General features: G+C 43.6%; 1 protein-coding gene across 1 annotated transcript in view; it reads right to left on the bottom strand.

The window, feature by feature from the left end:
- Positions 1–8,849, bottom strand: part of ANKRD55 (ankyrin repeat domain 55) — a 48,068-nt gene extending 39,219 nt beyond the window's left edge. Inside the window, exons 1-2 of the mRNA XM_083464327.1 lie at positions 8,467–8,849; positions 1,266–1,388 (exon numbers count right to left, since the gene is read on the bottom strand). Of these exons, the coding sequence (XP_083320453.1) occupies positions 1,266–1,388; positions 8,467–8,506 (163 nt within the window). The 5' untranslated portion in view covers positions 8,507–8,849. The remainder of the gene's footprint in view (positions 1–1,265; positions 1,389–8,466) is intronic.
- Positions 8,850–15,700: the final 6,851 nt, after the last annotated feature.

The following is a 15,700-nucleotide window of genomic DNA, read 5'->3' as shown; positions in this document are numbered from 1 at the left end:
GTTAGAGTGTAGAACCAAAAGGACCAGGGAGAGCAGGGTTCAAATCCCCACTCAGCCATGAAGCTTGTTGGGTGACCTTGGGCCTAACCTGCCTCAAAGGGTTGTTGTCAGGATGAAATGGAGGGGAAGAGAACCATGTACCACCTTGAGATTGCTGGAAGACAAAGTTGGTATAAAAAGGTAAAGGGCCCCTGACAGTTAAGTCCAGTCGTGGTCGACTCTGGGGTTGTGGAGCTCATCTGGTTTTATTGGCCGAGGGAGCCTGTGTACAGCTTCTGGGTCATGTGGCCAGCATGACTAAGCCGCTTCTGGCGAACCAGAGCAGCGTACGGAAACGCCGTTTACCTTCCCGCCGGAGCGGTACCTATTTATCTACTTGCACTTCGTGCTTTCGAACTGCTAGGTTGGCAGGAGCAGGGACCGAGCAACGGGAGCTCACCCCGTCGCGAGGATTCAAACCGCCGACCTTCTGATCAGCAAGCCCTAGGCTCAGTGGTTTAGACCAGTGTTCCCCAACCTTGGGCCTCCAGCTGTTTTTGGACTACAACTCCCATCATCCCTCGTTAGCAAGACCAGTGGTCAAGGATGATGGGAATTGTAGTCCAAAAACAGCTGGAGGCCCAAGGTTGGGGAACACTGGTTTAGACCACAGCGCCACCCGCATCCCAAAGTTGGTATAGTGGTACCTCTAGTTGAGGACTTAGTCTGTTTCAGGGTGCCATTCACACCCCGAAAAGTCCACAACTAGAGTGCCTCTTCTGCGTATGTGCATTGCGCGATTGAGTGCTTCTGTGAGTGCGTGGGCATCAAACCCAAAAGTAAACACTTCCGGGTTTTCCACATTCGTAAGCTGAAAGTCCGAAACAAGAGCAGAATGCAACATGAGGTATGACTGTATATAAATGTCAAAAATAAATAAATGCCAAAAATAAATATTTGACCTCTAGACTTTCTGCATACAAAGCAGTGCTGTCCAGCTGAGTTTCAGCCCCTTCAGCTTGTTATTAGGTACACTGGAGAAGAATTCACTTTCTGGGAGTTGTGCAGCTATAATATATGATTGTGCCATATATTGTTGAGAACAGAGAGGAGGAAGAATGTGTCTTAAAAGAACTACCGTAATCACTACCCCTTTTCTTTCACTTGTAAAGAAGGAAGTCTCTAGCCGTGATACTGTGATGTCGAAAGTGATGCTAAAAACAGCAGAACCATAGCAATTAGTTACAACTTTTAGCAACTGAAAACCAGAGAAAGAATCACTTTACCATCACTGTCGCAGCATTCTAGTATTGAGGGATCTTCACGAATGACAGCCGTCAAAGTGTTGATATCCCCATTAGCTGCTGCTTGATATACCAGAGTCAAGTCGAATTCTTCTGCCGAATCGCCTGTGGGAATAAAAGCAGCAGGGAAAACAAAATATTTTGTTTTTGTCTTTGTTGGTGGTGGGGTTGGAAGAAGATCGATGACAAGGTTAAATACAGCCCTCACATTAAAGACAGTCACATAGAAGAAGGAAGAAAAACATCATTTCACAACGCAGGAGCAAATCCTAACATAAAAGGGCAGGCAGGCATTTTGCTGTTCCAGTCCAAACATCTTCAATGCACTTTGGTGATGACGGAAGCTGCAGATCATGATCTAGATTGTTAAGATTATGATTTGCACTTATAAGTCACTTTTTAAACAAAAAGAAACTCAAAACTTTTCTATTTCAGCAGGCCTATTCACATGCTTTTTTAAATTAGTTTTTAAAAAATAATTATTTCATTGTGATTAATTGCTTTTAGATATTTTAAACTGTTTTAAAATATAGCTATATTTTATTTTTAACTATTTTTCTATCATAGAGGTGTTTGCCACCATGGGCACCTTGGTGAGAAGGGTGGGGTATAAATGTAGTAAATAACAATAATAATAAATGCAGTTAGGCAAGGCCTTTTCAGTTGTGACATCTTTGGTGTAAACAGGTGTGGAGAACCTTTGGCCCTCCAGATGTTGCTGATGTTATGTACTGAAGTTCTCACCCTGGGCCAGCAGGGGGATACTGTAGATAGTTATGCAAATAAGGGATCAAAAGTGACGTTCAGTGATTGGATAGTTTTAGAAAGTTGTTACAGTTACGTTGTACTGGAGCTCTACATAAGCAGGCTGACTGGACCCTTCAGTTCAGCTCTGTCCTGGCCTGTGAATAAACAAGAGCTGTTTGAAGAATCGCTGTGTCGTCTGATATGTTCACCCACAACTTAACAGCTGAACTACAATATCTATCACCCCTGGCCATTGGCCATGCAGGCTGGGACTGTTGGGTGGGAGTCATGATTCAGCAACATCTGGAAGGGCGCAGGATCCCCATGCCTGGAGTAGAGGCCCCGTGTGCTCTACCTGGCTTGGGGGGGAAAGGTGGAGGTGTTTTTCTCCCCAGAACTTTTAGAATCTGAGAGTTTAATATATTTTTAATGCTGGTTCTGCTGGTATTAGTATTAGTTTAGTATTGCTAAAGGGACGCGGGGGCGCTGTGGTCTAAACCACAGAGCCTAGGACTTGCCGATCAGAAGGTTGGCAGTTCAAATCCCCACAACGGGGTGAGCTCCCGTTGCTTGGTCCCTGCTCCTGTCAACCTAGCAGTTCAAAAGCCCGTCAAAGTGCAAGTAGATAAATAGGTACCACTCCGACGGGAAGGTAAACGGCGTTTCCGTGTGCTGCTCTGGTTCGCCAGAAGCGGCTTAGTCATGCTGGCCACATGACCTGGAAGCTGCACGCCAGCTCCCTCGGCCAATAAAGCGAGATGAGCGCCACAACCCCAGAGTCGTCTGCGACTGGACCTGATGGTCAGGGGTCCCTTTACCTTTACCTAGTATTGCTATATATGCTTTCAATGTGCTTTAATTTTTAAAGAAGTTACACATTTTTAAAAGATTCTTTTTTGGTTGTTAGCCATCAAAGGGGGGGCCCTGCCAACACACACACTCACACACACACACGATTAAAATATGTACATACATACATATTTAGAGGGGGTTAAACTCTTGGGATTTGGCAGTACATTGATGCAGTTATGGTACTGTATAATAATAATAATAATAATAATAATTTTTATTTATATCCCGCCCTCCCCAGCCAAAGCCGGGCTCAGGGCGGCTAACAACAATCAAATAAACAATCAAATAATAACACATTCTAAAAATATTTCATTATAAAAATTAGTTAAAATCAAATTGATGGCAACCGATTAAACAAAATTCTGTGCAGGTTGCCAGAGGAGGGAGTCAGGCTGCGCCCTGACCAAAAGCCTGGCGGAACAACTCTGTCTTGCAGGCCCTGCGGAAAGATGTCAGGTCCCGCAGGGCCCTAGTCTCTTGTGACAGAGCATTCCACCAGTGGAACACAGTCTCCACTTCATCTTCCATTCTCCAAAGCAGCACAGGCCCTGGGTGAACACCTGGAACCCCCTGGAATCTTGCCACCACTCGGCAAAGACTGGGGGTGGCACCCAATTTCTGTAACAATATATTACCCCATGCTATATGCCTGCGCTTTCATCTTGCAGGGCTTCACTGGCCTGTGCAGCAGAAGAGGAAGCACAGTGGGAGGGAAGTGTAACAGCCTGTGGTTTAGTCAGTCTGTGATTTCTACGTAAGAGGAATCCACAATAAGGCTGCTGCTCAGCACTTGCTGATGTCTCAAAGGCATCGAAGCCTTCAAGGGGTTTATGCCAATCCCCTCCCTCCTCTCACATCGATTTGCATGATTGCAGCCAACAGCAGTAACTGTCAAGTAGATGAGGCGCTTTTCTTTCTGGTAAGCAGAAAGGTAGCCTAGCAACTAATGGTCCTTTGACTCAGATGAAACTATTTATACGTGCTGTGGCCTTTGGTCAGTGCTCAAGAAATCACATGTTCTGTCCGCTGATATTTAGAGTGGGATAAGACATTCACATATGTGTAAGCCCTCTTCAGACCATCTTCATCTGTTGGAGATGCAAGGGAAGAAGGGGGCAGTGGGACCATGCTGCTGGCGCCATCCCTTGCCATATGCCTGCTCAGCACAACATCTGCAAAGCTACTCTAGAGCAGCTTCGTGCCTGTAGGAGTTCTGTATGATAAGAGACTCCTGACTGACTGGGGATCCTGATTATGTGGCATGCACAGAGCTACAAATTTCAAAGCATCCCTTTTCAGATAAGCTGAACATGCACATGTTTATTGAATGGAGCCAGAGGCCTATGTGCTGTCATGGGCAGTGCAAGCCACAGTCCCCCAATTATTTTTTATTGATTTTCCAGATTATTACAAATCATTACTGAATTAATTCAACTTAAAACCATTTCCAAAAGCGGTTTGCCACTCTTGTTACAAGGCCAGATTCTTCCTATCCAGGAATGGCCATAGCTGGTGCAGCAGCTATAGCTGGCAAAAGGCACTCCTACTTAGACACTGACGGTATCCGAGTGACAAAGATAGATCCGAACTCCATATCTGTTATGTCCAGAGTGCCATCCAGTGGCGTAGCGTGGGTTGTCAGCACCCAGGGCAAGGCAAGTAATTTGCGCCCCCTAACCCGTGGATTTGCGCCCCCTAACCCATGGATTTGTTCCCCCTAACCCTAACCCCCAGGTGTTGCGCCCGGTGCGGCCGGCCCCCCCTGCACCCCCCACGCTACGCCACTGGTGCCATCCCACCCGGATCATGTGCCAGTGTCCCAGACACAAAAACTACCAACCCACAGTGCCTCCATCTCCCCAGGGTTCAAGTTTAGTTTATGGGCCTTCCTCTGCTACAGCCAGACAATAGTCCAGATCGTGTACAGCCTCTTTCTCCTGATTCAGATTTTAAGGGGAAGTGGAGCTATGCGTCATTAGCATGCTGATGACATTTTGCCTCAGAAGTCTGAATGACCGCACCCAGTGGCCTCATATGGATGGGCAGGGTCAACACCACAGAGATGTTAGATTAGGGACAAATTTGCACCCTACAGCACAGACACCGTGGAGCTGAAACACAATCTCCTAGTGCTACTCTCTGGACATGACCCTTAGCGGAACCACTGTTGAACAGTGCCCCCAGTACGCATCCCACAGAGCTGGTCCATGAGGATGCCATGCTCAGTGGTATCAAAAGCCGCTGAGTGACTGAGAAACAGAAACAGAGCTGTATTCCCCCTGTCCCATTCATGATAGAAGTCATGTATCAGGGTGACCAAGGCTAGTTCACTCCCAGAACTGAACCCAGATTGAAATGGATCTAAAGAATTCATATTCTCCAGGAACTCCTGCAGTGTCTTAGCCATCCCTCTGTCCACCACCTTACCCAAGATGCAGACAGGTAGGTGGGCATATTCTGGAATGGATGCATTACCTCCTGTTTAAGGGCAGTAGGCAATCCACCGTCATGTAAAGACACATTCACCACACTTTGGGTTCATCCAATCAACCTATGGTGTCACGGCCCCCCACGCCCCAGCCCTTAAAAACACACATCTTGTAAGGTCACGATCACACGTGGGTCACGTGACTCGCATGGGAGCCCGCTCCCGGAAGATGCATGACCCAGTTTTTTGCATGTCCCAGTTGGAGGGTATGAGAACCATGTTTGCCACCTGGAGCTACTTGGAGAAAAAGGCAGGATATTAACACAATAAAGAAAGAACTAAACAAATATAAATAAGTAAACAAATGTTCGCACCTGACCTGGCAGGGCTCCCTGGTGATGGACATCCCTTTTCAGGTGCTCTAGGGGAGAGGAGCACCATTTAGATTTCCCACAATGCACTGCAGTGATACTGCCTCAGGGGCACTGGAGGGTCATTTACATGGTGGCTCCAAGCTACCACCAGAGCAGCTTCGTAGCTGCTTTCCTCTGCTCCCCTTCTGCCACCAGCCTCATGAGCAAGGGGGTGGGGAGCTCTGAGAAGGGAGCTGGTCTACCACAGGATATCACACTGAGGATCCCTTCAATCTGGAGCTGGCCCTGTCACTCCCATTCATTCATAATAATGTCTAGTAACAGCCCCCCCCATACATACAACTGCACGTTTGGGGCTCTGGATTCCACGAAGGAAGACTCTCTCTCACACAGCTGCAGGCACAGGTTTTAATTTATGCCTGTCCATGAACATCCAAAGGTAAAATGCTTGCATTTCCCCCCCCCCTCTCTTTTTCCTCTCAGTATTCCCATAGCATCCGAAAGTCTGGGATACTTCTGTGGAAGGGGATGGAAAGCAGGCAAACTGCATGCTATTATCTTCTGGTGCATGATGAACATGTGATATCCAAATGCTGGGAAGCCTGGCAGAAACTGTCAAATACCGGGGGCAGTGGGGACTGCCAGTGGTGGGATGAGGTCAATGGAGGACAGTGGGAAGTGCAGCGGGTTGCTCCCTATTGTCTGCCTTGTCTTTGAATACAGAAAAAGCCAAGTACAAAGTGAGGAGACACACAGGCAAAAGCTAGTCCTCACGTGCAGCTTTGCAGAGGTGTAGGCATTGATAAAAGCGATAAATTGATTAATTCGTAAAATGAGAGGTGCTAATTCTAATTCAAAGGGACGCGGGTGGCGCTGTGGGTTAAACCAGAGAGCCTAGGACTTGCCAATCAGAAGGTCGGAGGTTCGAATCCCCGCAACGGGGTGAGCTCCTGTTGCTCAGTCCCTGCTACTGCCAACCTAGCAGTTCGAAAGCACATCAAAGTGCAAGTAGATAAATAGGTACCGCTCCGGCGGGAAGGTAAACAGTGTTTCCGTGCGCTGCTCTGGTTTGCCAGAAGCAGCTTAGTCATGCTGGCCACATGGCCCGGAAGCTGTACGCCGGCTCCCTCGGCCAATAAAGCGAGACGAGCGCCACAACCCCAGAGTTGGCCACGACTGGACCTGATGGTCAGGGGTCCCTTTACCTTTACCTAATTCTATCATTGCCCTAAGTTTCAAATGTGTAGAAGCCTCAGTGAGGCACAGCATGCCCTCTGCACATCCTCAGAGGCACTTTCCAGAATCCATAGTTATCTTCCCCCCTCTCCTTCCCATGTGATGAAGATGCAAAGGTTTAGTGATCTCATGGCTTTAGGCACAGATGAGATAAATTCATGAAGGTCAGGTACGTCAGTGGCTATTAGCCTCATTAGCTGGGAAATGAGTTTCTTTATTCCAAGAGAATTAGACTATTAGACACTCCTTTTTCCAAGATGCTGGGAACCAAAGGATTCTCCATCATTTTCTGCTTCTCAGCTTCTCCTGATTGTGTGTGCTTGGGTGCTGCTGGAGACGAGAGAGTGCCAGACTGCATAGACCTTTGGTCTGATACAGCAGTTCTTATGCTTTTATGCACACTCTGTCTCCATTCACATTCATGACGTGGGCAGATCCACATACTCAAAGGAAACCTTTCATGGCTTTGCTCCCTTGGTCAAATTAACTGGAGAAGCATTTGTGGGCAGAGGAGCTCTGCATGCCCATCTCAGTGACTAGAGTGGATTAGAATTACTATCCTTTTCTTAAAAATTAATAGATAGTGCAGAGACTTCAGCACGGAAAACTGGTCTATACATAAAATAGTACAACTGTTTTGACATGGCAAAGAAACTGAGCAGACAGCATTCATTCTCTAACATTATGCTTGTGCCCGTTCATGAAGTCATAGAGCCAAGATGCTTTTCAATGTGGGCCTGATTCTGCTTTCGTAGCAAACATGTACAACTTGCAGGTGCAGACCCAAGACCAGAGGACGATCATCAACACCTTGTTCTTTGGTGCAATATCAATGCCTGACATGATTTCAGATCATTTGGTGGGTACAAATGTCATATGAAAAGTTATTGAAATTTTGGAATCGGGCACTTAGAATAAAAAATCATAGAGTAAATTAAATTGAAATCCAAGAAGTAAAATTCTTCCATCACACTACAGAGCAAGTGATTTTATTTCTGTAGTCACTTTTCCTGGATAAAATGCACCTTTGCTTATTGGATTGGAATATACAATTGGACGTTTGTAGTTTGTCAGTATCCATGCCATCAATTTAAGGATTTGTTGAAATATGAGAGCATCTCCAGCCACTGAATTTTCAATGGCTTGCACTTAATTCATAATATTTTATTTAAACCAAGAAGCCTAATTAGTTAGGTTTTTACAAAACCCAGAAAGCAGATAAACTAGCTGTAAAAGTAGAAATCTCCTGTCAAATATGAGGAAAATGTCAAACACAGTCAGTTTTCTCTATAGAACTTACCTCTTTTGGTTAACCATTTCCATACTGTAGCATACTGAAATGGCTGCCTTTAAAACAAACTGAAATAGACCCCCCTTTTAAAATCAACATGTGCAGATAGTCAAATTGAACAGTTTGACATGAAATTCACATGGTCTAAGAATTCCCACATGTAACATGAAACGTTCTGTCTGATGTGAATGAGACTGCAACAGCAACAGGCATAGGAGCATGAATGAATATGAGCATTAACAACAAACAGCTTACCTTTCTGTTGATCAAACACTGATGAAGTACTAAAATCCATGGTTGCCTATTGCATTTCCCCCCTCACCTCTGCAATCGCTGTAGCAATAGCCCATATATTACACCAGTAAACAACGCATTCAATGATTGCTGCTGCCAGTCTTCCTTTCTGGATTAAATTTGCTTTATGGCTGCAGCTTATCAGAAAGGCAACCACACTCCAGTCATGTACGAAGAACAATATCTTCCATCTGTAAAAGACCCTATTCAAAATGTTGATTGGAAATGACCTAAGGTACCATCATTTCACAGGGAAAAGAAACCATCTTTCCTCCTGTGTCTGAGAAGGGCACTGCTGAGAATGAACCGTCAGCTGCAAGAATGCCGTGCTTAAACTGAAGTCTCCGCAGATGAATGAGAATCCATCGCGCCAGACAGAGCATGTGCAAAGCTTGCGGTGCCGTTTGCAAGCTGATGTTCTCATTACTCAGGTGAAACAGCATGTACTGGGGCAAAAAGAGTCAACACACTCTCTCTGAATATTGCTGCCCATTAACAATACCCCCCCCCAACTCTAAACACCTAGCAACCTGGGTTAATCAGCCCACAATCTTATGCATATTCACTTGGAAAAAGCCCATTAGGTATATTTAGAATGGCAGTCTTTATATTATATTAAACATGCATTGTTTAATATACAGTGGTACCTTAGGTTAAGTACTTAATTCGTTCCGGAGGTCCGTTCTTAACCTGAAACTGTTCTTAACCTGAAGCACGACTTTAGCTAATGGGGCCTCCTGCTGCTGCTGCGCCGCTGGAGCACAATTTCTGTTCTCATCCTGAAGCAAAGTTCTTAACCTGAAGCACTATTTATGGGTTAGCGGAGTCTGTAACCTGAAGCGTATGTAACCTGAAGCGGAACCACATTCAACTGCTCTGATACCATCATGAGAACAAACCATAATGCAGTCACAATAAAAAGGATGGCTGGGCGAGTCTTGCATCTGTTCTTTAATGAGCATTCATTCCGCTTTGTTTACAGAACAGTTACTGGACAATCAGCATTCATCCTGATTTGTCTGTGGGGTGTTTACATGTCTTCATCCCACACATCTCCCTATCACTGGTGGTGACTGGCCTTTGTTGTCCTTTCTTGTTCCTAGCACATGCCTCACCAAACCCCAAACCTCCTTCCTGTCACCTCACGACCCTCCCCATCACCTTGGTATGAGCATCAGTGAGGTGTCCAACTGTCTCTATTTTCCAGGGACAGTCACAGATTTACAAAAGTTTCTGATTTAATCCCGGAATGCGACACTTTTTTTAAAATAAATAATATTTATTAAAAGTTTAAGAATTACAAAACGAAGTAGAAAAAAAGAAAAAATAAACAATACAAATCAATACATTATAGTACGTATAATAAAAAAGAAAGGAAAAACAAAACAAAACAAAAAACACAATACATCAGAACAAAAACAAAAGCAAAAACAATTAGAAACACATCCAATATTTCCATATCTTTATCTTTCATTAACTTGTTTCATCGACCTCCTCACACCTCCCTTTTTTGTATTCTAGTTATTAATTATTTCAGCAAATCCTTTCCATCTTTCACTATTTTCTGTCATTTAATTGTCTTAATTTATTTTAACCTTATCTTACCATTAAAACCCTAAAACTTATTTATACTTAACTCATAACATTTCTACTAAAGCCGTATAATTTCATTCCAACAATTTTTCTAACACTCATTAATTTAACAACATTTCTCTAAATAATTTTTAAAAACTTTTTTCCAATCTTCTTCCACCATCTCTTCTCCCTGGACTCGGATTCTGTCAGTCCTTTCTATCAATTCCATATGGTCCATCAACCTGGTGATCTTCTATCCGAGGCTCTTAACTCTTTTCCATGTCCCTTCTGCAGATCTTCTTTATATTTACACATGTGCTTTACTTTGTCTTCTGCTGATCTTGTTCTTAGTTTCCTTCCTTTGGCACTGAGGAGTAGATCTCGGGGAAACTCCAACCTAACAATGTCTTTATTCCTTCTCGATGGGTCAGCCCATTCTCCATAGTCAGAACTAAAGTCCAAAAGATATTTCAGAGCGTGTTTCAAAGTCCCTCCAAAACTAAAGGCCCCCACAACTCCAATCTCCCCCTGACCCAAATCCAGATCCCAAACCTGCATAAGGGGATCTATCCAACTTTCCTTCTCCAATCCAAGCGGGACTCCATCCCTCCAAATCTGGCTTTCTCTGGGTTCAATCGTAAAGAGCAACAACTTATGTTCATCAAATTGCCTCTGTAAGGCTCCCTCCACTTGAATTACTTGAGGTTCAACAACAACTTTCTCCTTCGTCTTCTCCACAGTTTGCCATGTCAAAACAGGTTCCTGAATCAAATCCTGAGTTGTTTCTGTATAGGTATTCACTTTTGTCCCAAATCAGTCATTTTTTGTCCCATGTTGTCAATTTTAATAATCCTCACATCCATCTTCTTATGAAGCTGTTCCAATAAAGCACTTGTCTTGCAAAATGCAATCACTAAGGCTTCTTCTGTCAACATTCTTGTCCAAGGTCAATCTCTGTTTCTCACGGTCTTTAATCTCTACAGCTGGAAAATTCCCCAGCTCCACTCCTGCAACAGTTTGAAAAACTCCCTCTAGGGGAAACAATTTCTATTTGTATCCGTCCTTTTAAACACAGATCCAGCAACAAAGTTAGTTCGATTTTCAGTTACATTTGCTCCTTTTCAAGTGCAAAAGGAAACAATGGAAACAATATATTTCTCTTATTTAGCTGTCTGTCAACATACGTTATTCACAGTCAATGAACTTTCCCAAAACGTCGATTACTGGCAGCCCGTTCCCAGGTTCAAAACGGTGGTAATTTATCTTCCTTCGCGCTCTCTCCTGCAGGCTTAGGCAGTCTAAAATTCCCCCCCTCTTCTCCTGCTTCCAAGGGGGGTTTAGTAGTTTTAACCGATGGAGATTTAATCCTTTACAAAAGGTTTTCCAGATTTTAGTTTGCAACGTCTTTGCTTCAATCTATTTACAAAAGGGGAAGGCGGACTTCCTGTTTGAAACCTTCCCGTTTCGATGCCAAATTACGATGTTTAAAGATCCAATTTTCCGTTCTACTCACGGGTAGTTGTTTAAAATCCAATTGTCCACAAGAAAAAGTCAGCGCTCTCCGGCAACAGCAATGCGGCTTCACTCTGTGAAAGAAGCAGTCGATTCGAAGCACCACGCCACTCACCCCACGTCGCTCTGGAACCCTGAAACCCACATCCCACATCCACAGGCTTCTCCCGACTGTGGTTTTTAATGGGTCTCCGCCTTGCCGTGGCGGTCCAGACCCTGATTTCCACGGAGCGGATTCCTCCCGATCAGAGGAAATCCGCCATTGCCGGAGGCGCTAACCCAGAAGTGGAATGTGACACTTTTCCTTAGGATGTCCCTATTTTCATTGGAGTTATGTGACCCCCCCCCCCCGAGCCAAAAAGATAAGCAACTATACAATCTTTAGAAGACATCTGAAGGCAGACCTGTATAGGGAAATGTTTTTTGTTTTTTTTTTTTAAAAAAATATTTAGCATTTTATGTGTGTTGGAAACCACCCAGAGTGGCTGGGGCAACCTAGTCAGATGGGCAGGATAGCATCATCATCATCATCAACAACAACATTGAATAGGACACATGTATTTTCATTGGAGAAATGTTGGAGGGGAGCAGACCTTTTCTGCAATGGCTCCCAACTTGTGGAATGCTCTTCCTAGCGAGGCCTGCCTGGTGATTGATTGATTGAGTGTTTAATTTCTATACCGCTTAATATATTAAAAAGATCTCTAAGCAGTATACAGTGGTGCCCCGCAAGACGAATGCCTCGCAAGACGGAAAACTCGCTAGATGAAAGAGTTTTCCGTTTTGGAGGTGCTTCGCAAAGCGAATTTCCTATGGGCTTGCTTCGCAAGACGACAATGTCTTGCGAGTTCCTGCTGGTTTTTTCCCCTTTCCGCCCCTTTTTCTAAGCCGCTAAGCCGCTTATCAGCTGATCCGATCAGCAGATAAGCAGCTAAAAGCCGCTAATAGCGCTAATCCGCTAATCCTTCAATGGCTTGCTTCGCAAGACGAAAAAACCGCTAGACGAAGAGAATCACAGAACGGATTCTTTTCGTCTTGCGAGGCACCACTGTACAAAAAAACCCCAACAACAACTGAAGCAACAACAGACAACTTTAAATATTACAATAACACACAGTTACATATAGAAATGTTACATTAATGCATTTAAATATATAAATCAATATCAATTCCTTTTCCTTCTGACGCACCCTCCCTCTCAGCCTCTAGGTTCTCACCTAGGCTCCAAACAAACTCTTAGCTCACCCACAAAATCTCACAGTGAGAAGAGTTTCTGGAAACAATGGACATCACCCTAGTCTCTCACTCTATGCTTTTTGTGTCTCTATGTGGTAAACTGCCGTGTGATCCTCAAATGAAAGGTGGCACTGAAATTAAAGAAAGCTACAATAGACAATACTGAGCTTGGTGGGCCAGTGGCCTGACTCAATATAAGACAGGTGTCTATGTTTCTATGTGGGGCCCAGGACAGATGTAAATGCAGGCTTCAATGCCAGGATGCTGGCAGATTGTGTAGATTACAAAGGAAAAACAAGTACTCAGTCTCCATTGATTCTGGAATAAAAATGGTGCATGTACTTAGGGTGGGTGTATGGAGCCAGGCAGTGATCCTTGGATGAAGATGGGAGGGTTTCCAGTATGTCTCCATCTTCATCTATGAAAAGCTGGAGAGCATAATTTAGTAATCCTCACAAATGCAGTAGCAATGTATTAACATAACTGCCTTTGAAACTTAGAATGAGGAACTCTACTCTGAGTGTAATGGGCTTTATGAAAAGCGTTTCACTTACCACTTTAAAAAAGAAAATGTTGCATAAGTTGTTGTTGTCATTTTAAAAATCCTTTGTATTTTTTCCAGAGGGAAAAAGCCTATTAAAAGAGTGGGGTTTTTTTTTTTTGGCTTGCAGTAGGGGGCTGAGTGAGTTGGATCACGACTAAGCACTGTTCATTTAAACAGAACTAAAGCATGATTTAATCTTGATAGCATGTCATGTCTTGCCCTCAGTCTTGCAGGCCTTCACGCAGCTTGGCTTTGTTGTCTCTTTACTGCTGGCTATCTACCTTGGTACCAGGTTTTGTTTTGTTTTTGTCTTTGAAGAGTTAGCAGTCTTGTGACATCACCTGCGCACCCCTGTGTGAGCCTAAAGAACTGAGATGCTGTTGCCCTGGCAACCCTAAGTGATGTCATGAGTGACTTACTCCCCCCCAACCCATCTATGTAGTACTAAATAATGAACCTGCTTTGCAAAATCACTTGGAAATAAAGGGTGAAATGCCACATGAAGCAGTTGTGAAACACAAGCCATTCATTTCCCCCTCCACCTTTTTCCTGCCTGGATTGCTTCAGTCCCTTTCCCGGAAGCAGCCTGGAATCTTCTCCTGAATGTTTTGCCGTCTTACAAGTGATGTGCAGTGCAGCAGCAGTCCCTGAGTCACCTGCAAAACCCTTTGCACTTCTTCTAGGCTAGGAACACAGAATGCTGCTTTATGCTGAGCAGACTGTTGGTCTGTCTAATGCTCTGACACAGACTGGCATCAGCTCTCCAGGTTTCCAGACAAGGAGTAATTTTTAATATACCTTTCCTTATTTCTGGGAGGTGGTGTCTTGCTGTGTTGGAGCTGAGAGTACCTCTTCAGCAGCTTAAGGAGACAGAGAAAGTAGGGAAATGAGAGTTAGAAGAGAGAAACAGGGATGGGGTGGGGGTGGGTTTGAATACACAAAAAGTGTTCCTGGGTGGAAAGATTGAAGTTTCTTAGGGATTCTCAAAATCCCTGGTTGCTAAGGCAAAAAGCCGCTGGGTGTGTGGTGGAGTTGAATGATTAAAACAAAAGCAAAGGTTAACAATCCCATTTTATAGTCTCATTTTAGGATGTGTATGCCTGGATTAAGAAGCCATATCAAAAGGAAAGTAAAAAAATTAGCAGTAACTGGGACCATACCTGTTGGTTACTTCCAAGCCAGGGGCTTACTTTTCCAATTTAACAAGCATTTCCAAGAAGGAGCAGAGGAAGCAAAAGGATTAAGTTGAAAACAAAGGGAATACCACAGATATGCTGATAGTATGCCATATAGGCAGCATTTCAGAGTTCATTTGGTTACGGCTCAAGCTACTCCGATATCTTTCAGTGGCTGGAATTGCAGAATTGCAGCCTCCATGATATTCCCTGCACAGGTTGTCCGTGTTCAAAAATAGTAACAGAGAGAGATGGGATGGGAACTGTGCCTATAACTATTTGATTGTTTTAGTCATTGTATATCCCGTTTCCTTTACCAAGTATCTGGTTAAATTGAAAAGTTTAATTGTTGTCTTCACTGCTATTTAATTTTATGATGGAGTTGTTCATCTGTTTCTTGTATTTACTGGACTTTTTATGCCATTTAATTTTTTTATTAATCTTTATTTTCATTTAGATTTTTGTTATTTGATTTCATTGCATTGTATTTGGTGCTAGTCCTACCCAGTGTAGGCCCATTGAAATTAATAGTCATGACTAACTTAGGTCCATTACTTTCAGTGGGTCTACTGTGAGTAAAATTTAATTGGATTCATTCCATCTTCAGCAGCTCTGGGACTGAAATATTCAGTGGTGATGAATGATGGATTACACTAATACTAACATTAATAATATTAAGAAGTGAGACTGGACAGTGACAGGATGAAAATCTCCTTTTGTTTTGAAGCATTACATGGGAGAGATTATTGCTGCCTATCCCATGTCTTTGGGACAGGTTGGGCTATCAATCTGAATGAAGGACATCAATCTCAAATTTTCAAAAATGTGGTGAATGGATGAGATATATGCACCTGATACTTAGTTGTCTCGAATCAGAGACAGTCTGCTTCTAAATGTTTCTGAAGAACACATAAAAATGTATCAACCTTCAGTAAACAGAGTTAAAAAATTAAAGAGACTGTAGGGCATTCATCTATCATTTGTATATAGCAATTGAGTTTTCATTACACAGCTGGCATCTGGTCTCTCATCTGCAAGAGGAACAGGATCTGATTCCTCTTTGGATTTCACTTCCTAATTTTTCAACGATGCTTTGAAGAATGTTGAAAGGATGCATGCTCCCAGTTGAATTTCTAAGGTTTTGTAATCGTAG

The sequence above is a fragment of the Podarcis liolepis genome (assembly GCF_965112155.1).
Source record: "Podarcis liolepis genome assembly, chromosome: 11".
NCBI classification, from domain to species: domain Eukaryota; kingdom Metazoa; phylum Chordata; class Lepidosauria; order Squamata; family Lacertidae; genus Podarcis; species Podarcis liolepis.
The sequence above is the reverse complement of the archived record's forward strand: the minus strand, read 5'-3'. Positions and strand labels throughout refer to the sequence as shown.